The sequence below is a fragment of the Lottia gigantea genome (assembly GCF_000327385.1).
Source record: "Lottia gigantea unplaced genomic scaffold LOTGIsca_152, whole genome shotgun sequence".
NCBI lineage: Eukaryota > Metazoa > Mollusca > Gastropoda > Lottiidae > Lottia > Lottia gigantea.
The window spans coordinates 232,778-247,102 of record NW_008707828.1 but is presented as its reverse complement, the minus strand read 5'-3'; the positions used below and the strand labels follow the sequence as shown (position 1 = coordinate 247,102).

Here is a 14,325-nt window from a genome sequence, read left to right as displayed (position 1 = left end):
CAACATATTGAAATGAAATAGAGTTTTACATCCTACTTTTCTGGACCAAGTGGGTAATGTAGATGGGCAACACCATGCAGGGATGGGAGGGAAATTTTGCTAGGACAGCGGCATTAGCCTGCTCTTTTTCGATTTCCAACTGTTGAGGGATCTGTAATGTGCACAGTCTGTAGCACACGGTTCCACGATTTATTGTCCCTTCTGAACTACTAGCTACCAAGAGAACAGCTGCATCTTTAAAACTACCATGAGAGCAGCTGCCATCCTTAAAGGGACAGTTGCACCATTTTCTTTACTAATCATACCTTTGTCTCAGAAATATTGTTGATGGAATTTTGCTAAAATCAACTTCAATAAAATGGCGCATCTGTCCCTTTAAAAACATTCACAACCACAAGCTAGTTATAGGAAAATTTACCTTTTTCTTTTTTGGTTTCCTTAACTATAGCTTTCTTATCAAGACTGAGTTTTTCACCAGCAGAGACTAGTTTACTGGGAATGATGACATCATCATTGGTAATGTCATCTTCAATCAGAGCATTGTCAGGAATCTGGATAGGTTCCATCATTTCAGATTCTAAATGAAAAATTCCAAAATTAAGGTTAGAACAGACTGCAACAAAAGCCCCAAGAACAGAATTTTATTCCTGCAAAGTCTGGAACCATGATAGACACAGTGGCTAATACTCAGGGTACAAATATAAGGTATAATGACCTAATGAGGGAACAACTATCGAAGTTGCAAGTCAAAATGCGACAGTTCTATGAGAGTACCATGAAGCGTCTGGAAGGTTTGCCCCCATGAAACTTTTTTGAAAAAATTGAATTGATTTAGTGCATTCTATGACATTTTGGGGGACAAATTTTCTAGGGGACAAATGCCCCCACTGTACCCCACTGAAGAAAAAAGACTAGTCAAACAATCAACAAATTTACAAAAAAGTACTAACATTTATTTGTGGATTAATTATGCCCAACAATTCATTGCTCAAATCGTTGTTCCAAAAATATTCAACTTTTCAACTCAAATCAATAAAAAAAAGTTTACCTGATGATAGAGTCTCTTCTGATTCTTGATTGTCCAGGTCTCTCACCATGACCTCTACTATTCTCATCAGTCTTTTCAATTGGTCTAAATCTAGGTCATGGGGGTCCATATTACCTAAAAAAAAGTGTAGCAGAGTTGACAGTAGCATAGCGAAGATATTGAGAGGGAGGAGATCTTGCAGAGGGCACTAGTTATGGGAGGTGGGGCGGCATGGCCGCATAAATACTCTACTCTGAATTGATGTGTGCTGAACCCCTTTATAGGGTCTTTTTTAGAAGATTTTTTAAACAATAAATAACAGGAGATCTGATTGGCTAATTATGAAAGATCAACCAGTAAGGATTATTCGCATCAAAAAAATTGACGTATTTTTTAGGATGTCCTGGAGTCTGAACTTTTAACAGTGTTTCTAGGATATCCTAGCACTAAGATCGTTTCGAGAACACGGAAAATCATTAATACATCAATTTTTAATGAAACTCTGGTTTGCAATGACATCATTACTCAGGTGTCCAAATATTACCTGCCATCAGATCTTCAAGAGCTTTTTCATCAGGTGGAGCTACAGTAAGATAACCTCCATCTTCTCTATTTGCATCATCTTCACCTGAAATATCACACATTATATACTAGACGGAGCACTTGCACCTTCACAATGTAAAGTTATGACAAACTTTGTCTTATACTTTGACTGCAATAGCCACCCTTTTGTATCAATAAAGGTGGTAAATGCAGTAATTTGATTGAATAGCTAGAGCCTGTGAGAGAAAGACTGTAAACATTATGGCTTACTGTTTATAGACTTTTTGTTGAGGGCATGTTTGGCTGTAATCGCTGGCATACAATCCAATGAAATGGCTACATTCTGTGATATAAGGAAGGTGGCTATTGCAGTCAAGGTGTAAGAAGAAGTTCGTCATAGCTTGACATTGTGAAGAAGGGGCCCTTGCTGCCAATTTCTTTTCACATAAGGAAGTATTTCAATCATAAGTGAGTAAGTATTTAGTAATGAAAAGTGGGATCAGGTGTCTAGAAGAGTAAGCATACCCTGCCGGGCACAACAAAAAAAAAAATTCAAATTATTAATTTTGTCGTCTGCAACCTCTGAGGTCAAGAGCCACAACAGTTTTAACCACAATTTTGCCCCCTAAAAAAGGGTACATCAAAAAAAAAGGGCAAATCGCAATCATGGGTCAAAGGTCATATCAGGAAAACATTTGTTGCAAAAACCTTCTTACATTAGCATTTAATGATCACATTAATTCACAAATCTTTACGCCATTAACTTGACAAAAAATATAATACACAATATTACCTCCTTTTTTGAGAGCCTCTGTCTCCAGAGATGTGGCAATATCATTCTCATCTGCTACTTTTGCTTCATTTAATGAGTCTATAATCAGAGGGAAAAGAATCTTTGAGGTACAAATGAAACGTCAAATTAAATTTCCACCATTTTTGGCATTTTACAATTTCTAGTTTTTGGCATTTTACAATTTCTAGAAATTGAGAGTAGCGGAAGTCCAATTTTGTCATATTTTTTGGTTACCAAAAGTCGAAATATATATTTTGCTAAAATTATGAAAACTATAATAATACCAAAATCTAGAGAAATACATTTCGGGACATATTTGAAGGTTTTAACTTAAAAAATTCTGCAGTTAATTTTTTAATGGCAAAACTATTTAAAAGGCTTTCGTAAAGTTTTGAAGTTCTTTATGCTTTTTGCAAGCTGTATGGACTTGAGTAAAATAAACAGTTAATTGTAGAGAAATATGTCTCCTATGTATTCTAATGGTTTCAACTAATAATATTGAGCTATTATAAAACCAAACACCAAAACTACGTCAAACTGCTTAATTAACAATAAGTATTCTCTGTTTTTAATTAACCCTTTTAAAAAAAAATTCACTTTGATCAAGTAGATACATAGATATAAATAGCACATTTTAAAGGGACAGATGCGTCTTTTTTTTAAGTCTCAGAAACATGAATTTTTTAGCTGTGTTAATCAGTCGTAGTGTTCACAGCTCACCACCGAAATTTGAGCCTTCAAGTCCATGTGTGTCTAGAATTATCTGTGTTTGAATGTTAAAATGATGACTTGTCAATTTAAGATACTGTGTTATATAGAGAAAAGACATATATAGAAATAGTGAGTAAAATTCCTAGTTTGAAGTATTTTTACAGAATTATGCGATTTTCATATATTTTTAGTATTTCTGAAGTCTATTTACATATATTCTAGACTAAAAGCAACCCCTAAAAATGGCGCATCTGTCCCTCTAAAAAAAATTTCAGGTATAATTAAGAATGTTTTTGATAATGAAAATTCTGTGAACTGCCCCTTTAAAATGTCCTGTCATTAAAACAAGAACCCTGGTGGCAGCCTGAGCTACAGGAAATAACACTATTAAGATATATTAACCATCAATTACAATCATATACTATCAATATCCATCTTAGACCAAAAAACTCACAAATCCATTAATGAAATGATAGATGAGGAAAATTGAAGCAAGCGTAAAATGGCCTCAGGTGTGTGTTTTCCTTACAAATTGAAATTAAATTTTTAGAATCTCAAAAACAACATTATCAGGAGACATTTTTCTCGCTATACATCTATATGCTATCATTTTTATAATTCCATATTGTTATTAAAATTTTATTTATTTCCACTTTGGAAAACTTCCATGTTCCAAAGGGATGCAATCATCTAAATATTTGCTTTACTGAGTTCTCAAGTTAAATTTCAGCTACTGGAGTCACTTTCTAGAATAGAATCTAACATGTGGTTGTTTCACTTCGATACAAAACGTATACTGTATCAATTAGAAATGAAATGAATGGAGTTTTATGTCCTACTTATCTGCACCATGTAGACTAATAAAGACAGGCAATGCCATGCATGGTGCAATGAGGGAAATTTTGTCAGGACAGCGGCATAAGACTGTTTTGATTTCCAACTGTCGAGGGATCTTTAACGTGCACAGCCTGTAGCACACAGGGCCTCAGTGTATTGTCTCATCCCAAATGACTAGACGCTTTTTCTATGTCAGCCCCTCTTACCTTCATCACTGACAGGGGGAAATTGGGTTGAAAAATCCGAAGGTATCATCTCTATCTATGCCGAGATTGAACACTGGACCTTCAGCTAGTGAGCAAGCGTGTACCAAGCCACCATGGCTCATGTATCAATTAGAGTCTCAGTATTGAGATTATTAACATTCTGCAGTTATCAAAAATGATAATATTGGTGATAAGTTACTATAGAATGTTCCTGGAAGTGACAAGAGTCTTAATTGGTGCTGTATGTTTACGTTACATTGTAGGAGAACCTGATAAAACTGGTAAAGCAAATATTTAAAGGAATACTACCTCTTAGAATGGACATAAAATTTAAAATCTCAATCTTGGTCAACAAGTGTATATATTTATCAGTTAGACTTACCAGGTACCATGACTAAAGAATAGAATCTCTATATAAGACGATATATCTATTAAACTAAATAATTATTGAAACACTCTTCTAAACATGTTTTAAAATTACTTAGTTTAATGAATTATTACTTAGTTTTATAGATTTATTAGATTATAGAGAGATTCTGTTGTATAGTTATGATACCAGGTAAGTCCACTGATGAACAAAAACGCAAGTTTAATCAAGTTAAAAAATTTCAATTTGGTCATCCTAAGAGGTAGTATACCTTTAAGAATACAAATGAAATATTTACCAAAATTAGGTTCACTGTCTGAGGTCATGGAACCTTCAATGCCTCGCTCTTCATCTTTGAAATCATCATTAGCAGGAAAGTCAGGATCAAAAAGACCAGATTGTTTGGCTGAGTCAGAGAGCTGGTCCAGGACACGCAGGTAGGCCTTGACTTGTCCAGGACTACCAAAAGCTGTTTCGTCAATTCTGCGGGGTTCTTCTTCAAAATAAGTCGGATCATCATTGAGGTAGTTGGAGTCATCAAATGTGGGGTATACATTGCGTTTAAGACCTTTAGATTTGTCAAAATATTTGTGCACTTCGACAATTTCGTCACGTTTATTTGATCGGAGATCATCCCAGGTTTCGTCATCTTCTGAAAAAACTGGTTCTTGTTGCATTTCACTAGCTTCTAAAAGTCTTTCTAATACCGTCGCGATTTCTTTCCGTTCCCCTTCCGACCATCTTGATTTTGTCTCGTCCAATCGAGCTAACGCATAATCGCAGTAGTCTTTAATATTAATGCTTTCTCGTTTGGCAAATGCAATAAGAGTGTTCTGTAAAATACATTGTGTAAAAGCATCATGCCAGGAATATCTGTCTGTTTTGAGCTGTACCAGTTCTTCTCCCAATCTTTTGTACTCTGATGTCATCAGCTCATATTTGATGCCCAAACTGATGCCATCTACAGATCTACAGCTGCCAAATAAATTATCTGCAAATAGAAAAACAGAATTGTTATTTTTTAACATTTTCAATTAAAGATAGCTTGTCAGGCAAGGTAATATATGCCCAGTGGCAGCTTTAATTTAGAATAAAAATATTTAGCAGTACAGTAACAATCACCAGTATACACTTCTTTTGAAACCGACAAAAATTGTGTTTTGTAGAGTGTTTACGAGCAATTTCATGTGGGTGTATAAAAAGGGAAATTGGGAAATTTCATTTATACATCTTCAAAGAGATTACGAGATCTTTGCTTGTAAAAAGTATGAATAAAATTTTAGTACAAAGCAGACACAAATGTACCATGTTTTTAAGATATGGTACATACATTTCAGATAGTGGACTTCTCGAGTGTATTACGTAATTATGTAACACATGTGTTGTTTTTCAAGATGATCTTTGTTTGTGTTATGTAATAATGTAACACATGTGTTGTTTTTCAAGATGATCTTTGTTTGTGTTATGTAATAATGTAACACATGTGTTGTTTTTCAAGATGATCTTTGTTTGTGTTATGTAATTATGTAACACATGTGTTGTTTTTCAAGATGATCTTTGTTTGTGTTATGTAATTATGTAACATGTGTTGTTTGTTTTTCAAGATGATCTATGTTTGTGTTATGTAATTATGTAACAAGTGTTCGTTTTTCAAGATGATCTTTGTTTTTGTTATGTAATTATGAAACACGTGTTGTTTGTGTTATGTAATTATGTACCACATGTGTTGTTTGTTTTTCAAGATGATCTTTGTTTGTGTTATGTAATTTTGTAACATGTGTTGTTTGTTTTTCAAGATCTATGTTTGTGTTATGTAATTATGTAACACATGTGTTGTTTTTCACGATGATCTTTGTTAGTGTTATGTAATTATGTAACACATGTTGTTTTTCAAGATGATCTTAATTTATGTTATTAAATTATGTAACACATGTGTTGTTATTCAAGATGATCTTTGTTTTTGTTATGTAATTATGTAACACATGTTGTTTTTTCAAGATTATCTTTGTGTTATGTAATTATGTATGTTGTTAACTCAGTTTAAGTGGAATTGCAGGAACACCAGACGTCTGATTGGAATGGAGTAAATTGATGCTATCAGTGTCCCTGATACACATAAAATTTATAGAAAACATCTTTATAATTCCTTTAAACCTCATTTCCTCAGAAAAAAAATGTGTTCGGATCCATTTACTGCTAGAGTCTAGCTCTGACAAAGAAGGAAATAATAGGTTTTACTTTCAATGACAAATCTGGAAAAATTCCATTTAAAAAAATATATTTAGAAGTCATCAGAAATTTCACTGACCCCTGCAGAGGTCAGATGGTCAAATGACAAGTAATTAAAGGACCTTGGCCACTCGTTAATTTCTCTGGTTTCTGCGAGTCTACAAGAAGACTAATTAGACCAGAGTCGAAATGAAACAAATAGAATTGGTAATTTACAGGATAGGTTAATCAAATCCATTATCAAGTTACATGAACTAATGATTAGTTATTGGAGAGACCTTTTAATTCAAAATGGCCAGGGAATAAAACTCAAATACCAGAAGTTTTAAACAATTTTTAGTAGGTGACAAAATCCTGCTCTAGAATAATGTTAGGTTGTTAACTAGACCAGTGGCATTTTTATGAAACATTAGTTGAATGGGCTGGGCAGGGGCCACCAAATTTTCCAGGGGGAGCAACAAGTCATTCTTTCACTATGTAAAATCATACAAAATTTTAAAGTGGGTGGAGGGGAGGAGGGGGCGAAGTTCTGAAGTGTCATGTCCATTCCAATGAAATGCTGCTGTGAGTGTTTATACATCCTACTTTTCTGCACCATGTGGACTAATGAAGACCGGCAACGCCATGCTGGGTGCAATAAGGGAAATTTTGCCAGGAAATTAGCCTGTTTTCTAGGACATACCGTTTGGTGGTTTTGGTGGCATATAGACATAAAAAATCCAGGCTTTTCCATCATGATTAAAAACCTTTTAATATTTTAGATCATTTAGTACTGTTAGGTAAAAATGTAAAACGTAAAAAGCTAATTGAAAAGCCTCAATATGGTGGAAAGTGTTTCTTTTTTACAATTTAATGCAAGGACATGCTAGTAGTAGGGCTGGGCGATATGCCATTATCACAATAAAAACAGGTATAGGAATCTATATTGTTAATAATATCGCCTGATTAAAAATATAATGAAATATCACCATATCGCGATATATGGTAGTTATCACGATAAATACCAGTACAGAAATTTATATTGTTAGTAATATCATCTGATTAAAAAATACCAAAATATCACCATATCATGAAAGAACTATAGTAGTTATCACAATAAATACAGGTATAGGAATTTATATTGTTAGTAATATCACCTGATTAAAAAATACCAAAATATCACCATATCATGATAGAACTATAGTAGTTATCACAATAAATACAGGTATAGGAATTTATATTGTTAGTAATATCACCTGATTAAAAAATACCGAAATACCGCCATATTGTGATATATGGTACTTATCACGATAAATACCAGTATAGAAATTTATATTGTTAGTAATATCACCTGATTAAAAAATACCAAAATATCACCATATCATGATAGAACTATAGTAGTTATCACAATAAATACCGATATAGGAATTTATATTGTTAGTAATATCACCTGATTAAAAAATACCAAAATATCACCATATCATGATAGAACTATAGTAGTTATCACAATAAATACCGATATAGGAATTTATATTGTTAGTAATATCACCTGATTAAAAAATACCAAAATATCGCCATATCATGACATATGGTAGTTATCACGATAAATACTGGTATAGGAATTTATATTGTTAGTAATATCACCTGATTAAAAAATACTGAAATATCGTCATATCGTGATATATGGTAGTTATCACGATAAATACAGGTATAGGAATTTATATTGTTAGTAATATCACCTGATTAAAAAATACTGAAATATCACCATATCGTGATATACGGCAGTTATCACGATAAATACAGGTATAGGAATTTATATTGTTAGTAATATCACCTGATTAAAAAATACTGAAATATCGTCATATCGTGATATATGGTAGTTATCACAATATACAGGTATAGGAATTTATATTGTTAGTAATATCACCTGATTAAAAAATACTGGAATATCATCATATCGTGCTATATGGTAGTTATCACAACAAATACAGGTATAGGAATTTATATTGTTAGTAATATCACCTGATTAAAAAATACTGAAATATCATCATATCGTGATATATGGTAGTTATCACAATAAATACAGGTATAGGAATTTATATTGTTAGTAATATCACCCGATTAAAAAATACCGAAATATCACCATATCGTGATTTATGGTAGTCACAATAAATACTGATATAGGAATTTATATTGTTTGTAATATCACCTGATTAAAAAATACCAAAATATCACCATAACGTGATATATGGTAGTTATCACAATAAATACAGGTATAGGAATTTATATTGTTAGTAATATCACCTGATTAAAAAATACCGAAATATCGTGATATATGGTAGTTATCACAATAAATACAGGTATAGGAATTTATATTGTTAGTAATATCACCTGATTAAAAAATACTGAAATATCGTCATATCGTGATATATGGTAGTTATCACAATAAATACAGGTATAGGAATTTATATTGTTAGTAATATCACCCGATTAAAAAATACCGAAATATCACCATATCGTGATTTATGGTAGTCACAATAAATACTGATATAGGAATTTATATTGTTTGTAATATCACCTGATTAAAAAATACCAAAATATCACCATATCGTGATATATGGTAGTTATCACAATAAATACAGGTATAGGAATTTATATTGTTAGTAATATCACCTGATTAAAAAATACTGAAATATCGTGATATATGGTAGTTATCACAACAAATACAGGTATAGGAATTTATATTGTTAGTAATATCACCTGATTAAAAAATACTGAAATATCACCATATCGTGATATATGGTAGTTATCACAATAAATACAGGTATAGGAATTTATATTGTTAGTAATATCACCTGATTAAAAAATACCGAAATATCACCATATCGTGATATATGGTAGTCACAATAAATAGTGATATAGGAATTTATATTGTTCATAATATCACTTGATTAAAAAATACCGAAATATCATATTGAACCCTGGACCTTCAAGTTAGCGAGCAAGCATCTAACTCACTGAGCCACACCAGCTCCCCCTAGAGTGTGTAGAATTATTTATGGTAAGCATGAACCGAAGAGGCCTAGCGCATGATTTCACAATGTTTTAACAAGCGTCTACCTACCCAAGTGCAAAAATAGAAGTTTGAAGAATTTTCCCTAATGCTATTTTGTATGATTCTTACAGGTTGCACACTAAATATTTTAGCAAGAAGAAAAAAAAATTGCTCTATTTACGTTGACATGGAAATACAATAAGAAATTTGTAGTCGGCCATCTTTAAAGAATGTTGAATAGAGAAATAAGTGGGGCAGTGAACATGCTTGACGACAGTCAACAGATTTCAAATCTGTCGCCTCCAGACATGAGAGTGACTAATTAGTCCAACTAGATGCGAGTTCCAGGAAAGATAATCAGACACAGTTCCTCAGCCCGCAGCAGGCTTAAAAAACATCCTCCAGAAATACAGTTCTATTTATTCTGCTGACTACATCAGATTTATGTCTTCTGCTAAAAAAATACAGTGGATAAATTGGAAAGGTTTTACAGTGCAGAAATCCTTTCTTAGGTTTTCTTCTTCATCTTTTCCATATCATTTACCCAGAATTTGTTATAAACTACTTAATGGAGAAAAAACCTCGATGGAAGTGAGTTGAAATCTAGAACTCGTTTATAGAGAAGTCTAAAAAATATATCAAATGAAATGAAATGGAGTTTTGCGTCCTACTTTTCTGCACCATGTGGGCTAATGAAGACGGGCAACGCCATGCAGGGTGCAATGAGGAAAATTTTGCCAGGACAGCAGTATCAGTCTGCTCTTTTTCGATTTCCAACTGCCGAGGGTTCTTTAACGTGCACAGCCTGTAGCAGGGCCTCGGTTTATTATCCCATCCGAACGACTAGACACTTTATCCATGTCAGCCCCTCTTACCTTCATCACTGACAGGGGGAAACCGGGTTGAAAAATCTGAAGGTATTATCTCAAACTATGTCTAGATTGAACCCTGGACCTTTAGGTTTGCGAGCAAGCGCATGTCTCACTGAGCCACAGCGGCTCCCTCCAAAGTGTGTAGAATTATTTATAGTAAACATGAACCAAAGAGGTCTAGTGCATGATTTCGTAATGTTTTAACAAGCCAAAATAGGAAAAGTGGTCTACTTACACGAGTGCAAAAACAGAAGTTTGGACACTAATATTTTACTTGGTGTACTAACTTAACTTTACTTAGATTTGGTTTGATTCTGATACACAGATTGATAAGGGATACAGAGATTTGAAATTACATTATAAGTCATACTTTTAGGAAAATATCTTTATGTATCATCAAGATCACAGAGTTTTTTTTAAGTCTTTATAATTCCAGGAATATACAATTCCATTCTTAAAAATCATAAATTCCTTTAATTAGTTTTAGTGGAATTGCAGGAACCACAAATGTTGGAATGAAAATTGGAATGGGGCAAATTGAAGCCATCAGTGTCCCCAGTACACATAAAAAATTAAGAAAACCTCTTTACAATCCCTTACAAAGTAAGTCTTTATAATTCCAGAAATATACAATTCCATTATTACAGATCATTCCTTTAATTAGTACAATCATCTCCTTTAATCATTATAAGTAGCTAACAGGAAATTGCCCCTTTAATGATAAAATCATGATTAAAATGATGAATTTAACATGGTAAAAGCTCCTTGAAAACTTGGCTAAGTCAATGATCATGAGAAGAGTATTATTCAGTAAGGAATATAATGCCTCATAAGCCTCTTGATACATAACTGAAGTTTCACAATGTCCATATATACTAATGGTATTGCATTTAAAGGGGCATTCTGCTTCTTTTTGTAAGTCGCAAAATTTTGTTTGCTCAAATTTTGTGAAAACTATCTAGAGAAATGTGCCCCCATCTGAAAGTTTTGACTAAAAAATTCTTAACCCCAGTTTACATAAACTTTAAAGTTTATGATTTTTGGAAGCTGTTAGTGTTAAAAAACTACTGTATGGACTTGAGTAAAATAAACGGTTAATTGTAGAGAAATATGTCTCCTATGTATTCTAAAGGTTTCAACTTAATATAACAAGCCATTATAAAGCTAAACATCAAAACTAGGTCAAACTGCTTAATTAACAAAGTACTTTCTGTTTTTAATTAACCCTTTTAAAACAAATTCACTTTGATCAAGTAGATATATAGATATATATAGCACATTTTAGTAACATTGTTAATGAAAATGTTCAACAAAAATGAAATCCAACCTACGCACCCGTTTCCACTACAGTATTTGCACTTAATACATTTTTGACCCTTAACTTCAACAACTCAACTTTTTAAATGGACAGGTAGGCCATTTTTTTGACTTTACTTTACTTTAGTCTCAGAAACTGAAATTTGTTATCTAATCAGTAATAGTGTTCACAACTCACCGTCGAAATTTGAGCGTTCAAAACCATGTGTGTCCAGAATTATCTGTGTTTGAATGTTAAAATGACGACTCATCAATTTAAGATACCCTGTGATATATAGAAATGACATATATAGAAATAGTGAGTAATATTTGAAGTATTGTTGAAGGAATTATGTGATTTTCATACATTTCTAGTATTTCTCAAGACTATTTACATACATTCAAGACTCAAATCAAACCCCCCCCCCCCCCCCAAAATGGTACACCTGTCCCTTTAAACATTGTATGTTCATCAAGATACTTATAGATACTATTTCTGGCATTAAAGTGTGATTGGCCAAAAAAATGGCACCTGTCCCTTTAAGATGCTTCTTACCAATTGAAATTGTAACGTTTATTTGATATCTGTAGGTGTTCCTTTTAATCTTATCTTAACGCTACCGGTATATACGGATGAACTCTAATGTGTTTGACCCCACGGACAGAGTTCACTTCCAGCAAATCACATCCTTGGTAATGAGCATCATTAAGAATCCATTTCAAGTCTTTTCACTCTCAAAGAAACGACTACTCGTTATTCGAGCTCTCCTAAGATGAAGGAAATTAAAAGCCTTATAGGACTTCAGTTGGAGGCCGTGTAAGATAATTAGTATCCAATGACAAAACTTCCGAACTTTTCACATCTTTGCAACATTTTTCTCTAATATCATTGCCTATAACAAAGGACTCTAAATGGAATTTAGGAATTTTTTCCTTATTTTCTATTAACTTCTTGTAAAAAAGATAGAATTTCTTGCCTGAAGCAAAGCGTAATTCAATACGTCTTATCAACTTTTATGTAGTTTGGTATCTATGTCTATTTTCATCATAGAAATATATATATAAGTACATGTTATCTACTTTTTCAAATTCTTTCTGGAACATTTTTCAAACTTTACTAAATACTTTCATCACAAATAGAACATTCTACCATCTTCATTAAAGATGCGCTATTTTTTTGACCAATCATACTTTAGTCTCAAAAACAGAGTCTTTTTTAGCTAATCTGAGCTCATTGTCAAATTTTCAGCCTTCAAATACATGTGTGTCCAGAATTATATGGTTTTAAATTAAAAAGACCAGTTGTTTTTTCTTAAGACTCTGTCATATATAAAAAAAGACGTATTTAGAAATAGAAATTCCTAGTTTAAGATTTTTTGAAGGAATTATGTGATTTTCATACATTTCTAGTTCTTCTGAAGACTATTTACATATATGCAATACTCAAATCAACCTCCCAAAATGGCGCATCTGTCCCTTTAAATCCAATTTTTCACAAATAGTGCTTTGACTAACTTTTTCAAATCCAATTTTGGGTGTTATACAAGATTCTCTCCAATAGAAGCACTGGCCAAGGTCCCAATAATAGAACATCAATTACATCAATTTGAGTTTTAATATTAAATTGAAATGGTACTATAAATGTACTTCGCTGCGTTCAAGAGAAATAACAACAATATAAATTCTGAAAAGACTGAACTTATATAATGCTGACAGATAATACAAAAAAAAATATAGCCAGTAAAAGATAGGTTGTCACACAGCATGTAAAGGGAAATAACTCCATAAAACATTCAATACCAGTTGAATCAGACCAATTAAAGTGGTAGAAGAAGCATTTCAATAAAAACTATATCAAGATGTGCTTAATTGACTAAATTAAATTGTTTTAAAGTTTTTCTTTTCCACTTTTTATTTACTGAACATGTCTTATCCAATTCAAACAAATTACTCTCTTTATAGATTTGGTGAAAAAAATGAAATGAATGGAGTTTCACATCCTACTTTCCTGCACTATGTTGGCTAATGAAGATGGGCAAAGCCATGCAGTGTAAAATGAGGGACATTTTGCCAGGACAGCGGCATTAGCCTGCTCTTTTTCGAATTCCAACTGTCGAGGGATCTTTAACGTGCACAGCCTGTAGTCACATGGAGCCTCCGTTAATTGTCTCATCCCAGATGACTAGACGCTTTTTCTATGTCAGCCCCTCTTACCCACATCACTGACAGGGGGAAACTAGGTTGAAAAATCTGAAGGTATTATCTTCACCTAAGCTTGGATTGAACCCTGGATCTTCAGGTTAGTGAGCAAGCGACTAACTCACTGACCCACCGTGGATGACATCCAAAAATTACTAGCTTTTTTGAAACATGACCGTTGAATGGAAATCCATTTCTTAGTTTGATTTTT

The 14,325-nt window shown here is 32.9% G+C and overlaps 1 protein-coding gene across 1 annotated transcript in view; it reads right to left on the bottom strand.

The window, feature by feature from the left end:
• Positions 1-7,417, bottom strand: part of LOTGIDRAFT_238576 (hypothetical protein) — a gene marked incomplete at both ends in the record, with an annotated part of 50,189 nt that extends 42,772 nt beyond the window's left edge. Inside the window, 6 exons of the mRNA XM_009050688.1 lie at positions 419-577; positions 1,049-1,162; positions 1,572-1,655; positions 2,364-2,441; positions 4,756-5,475; positions 7,396-7,417. Coding sequence (XP_009048936.1) covers positions 419-577; positions 1,049-1,162; positions 1,572-1,655; positions 2,364-2,441; positions 4,756-5,475; positions 7,396-7,417 — 1,177 coding nt within the window. The remainder of the gene's footprint in view (positions 1-418; positions 578-1,048; positions 1,163-1,571; positions 1,656-2,363; positions 2,442-4,755; positions 5,476-7,395) is intronic.
• Between the last annotated feature and the right edge of the window lie 6,908 nt (positions 7,418-14,325).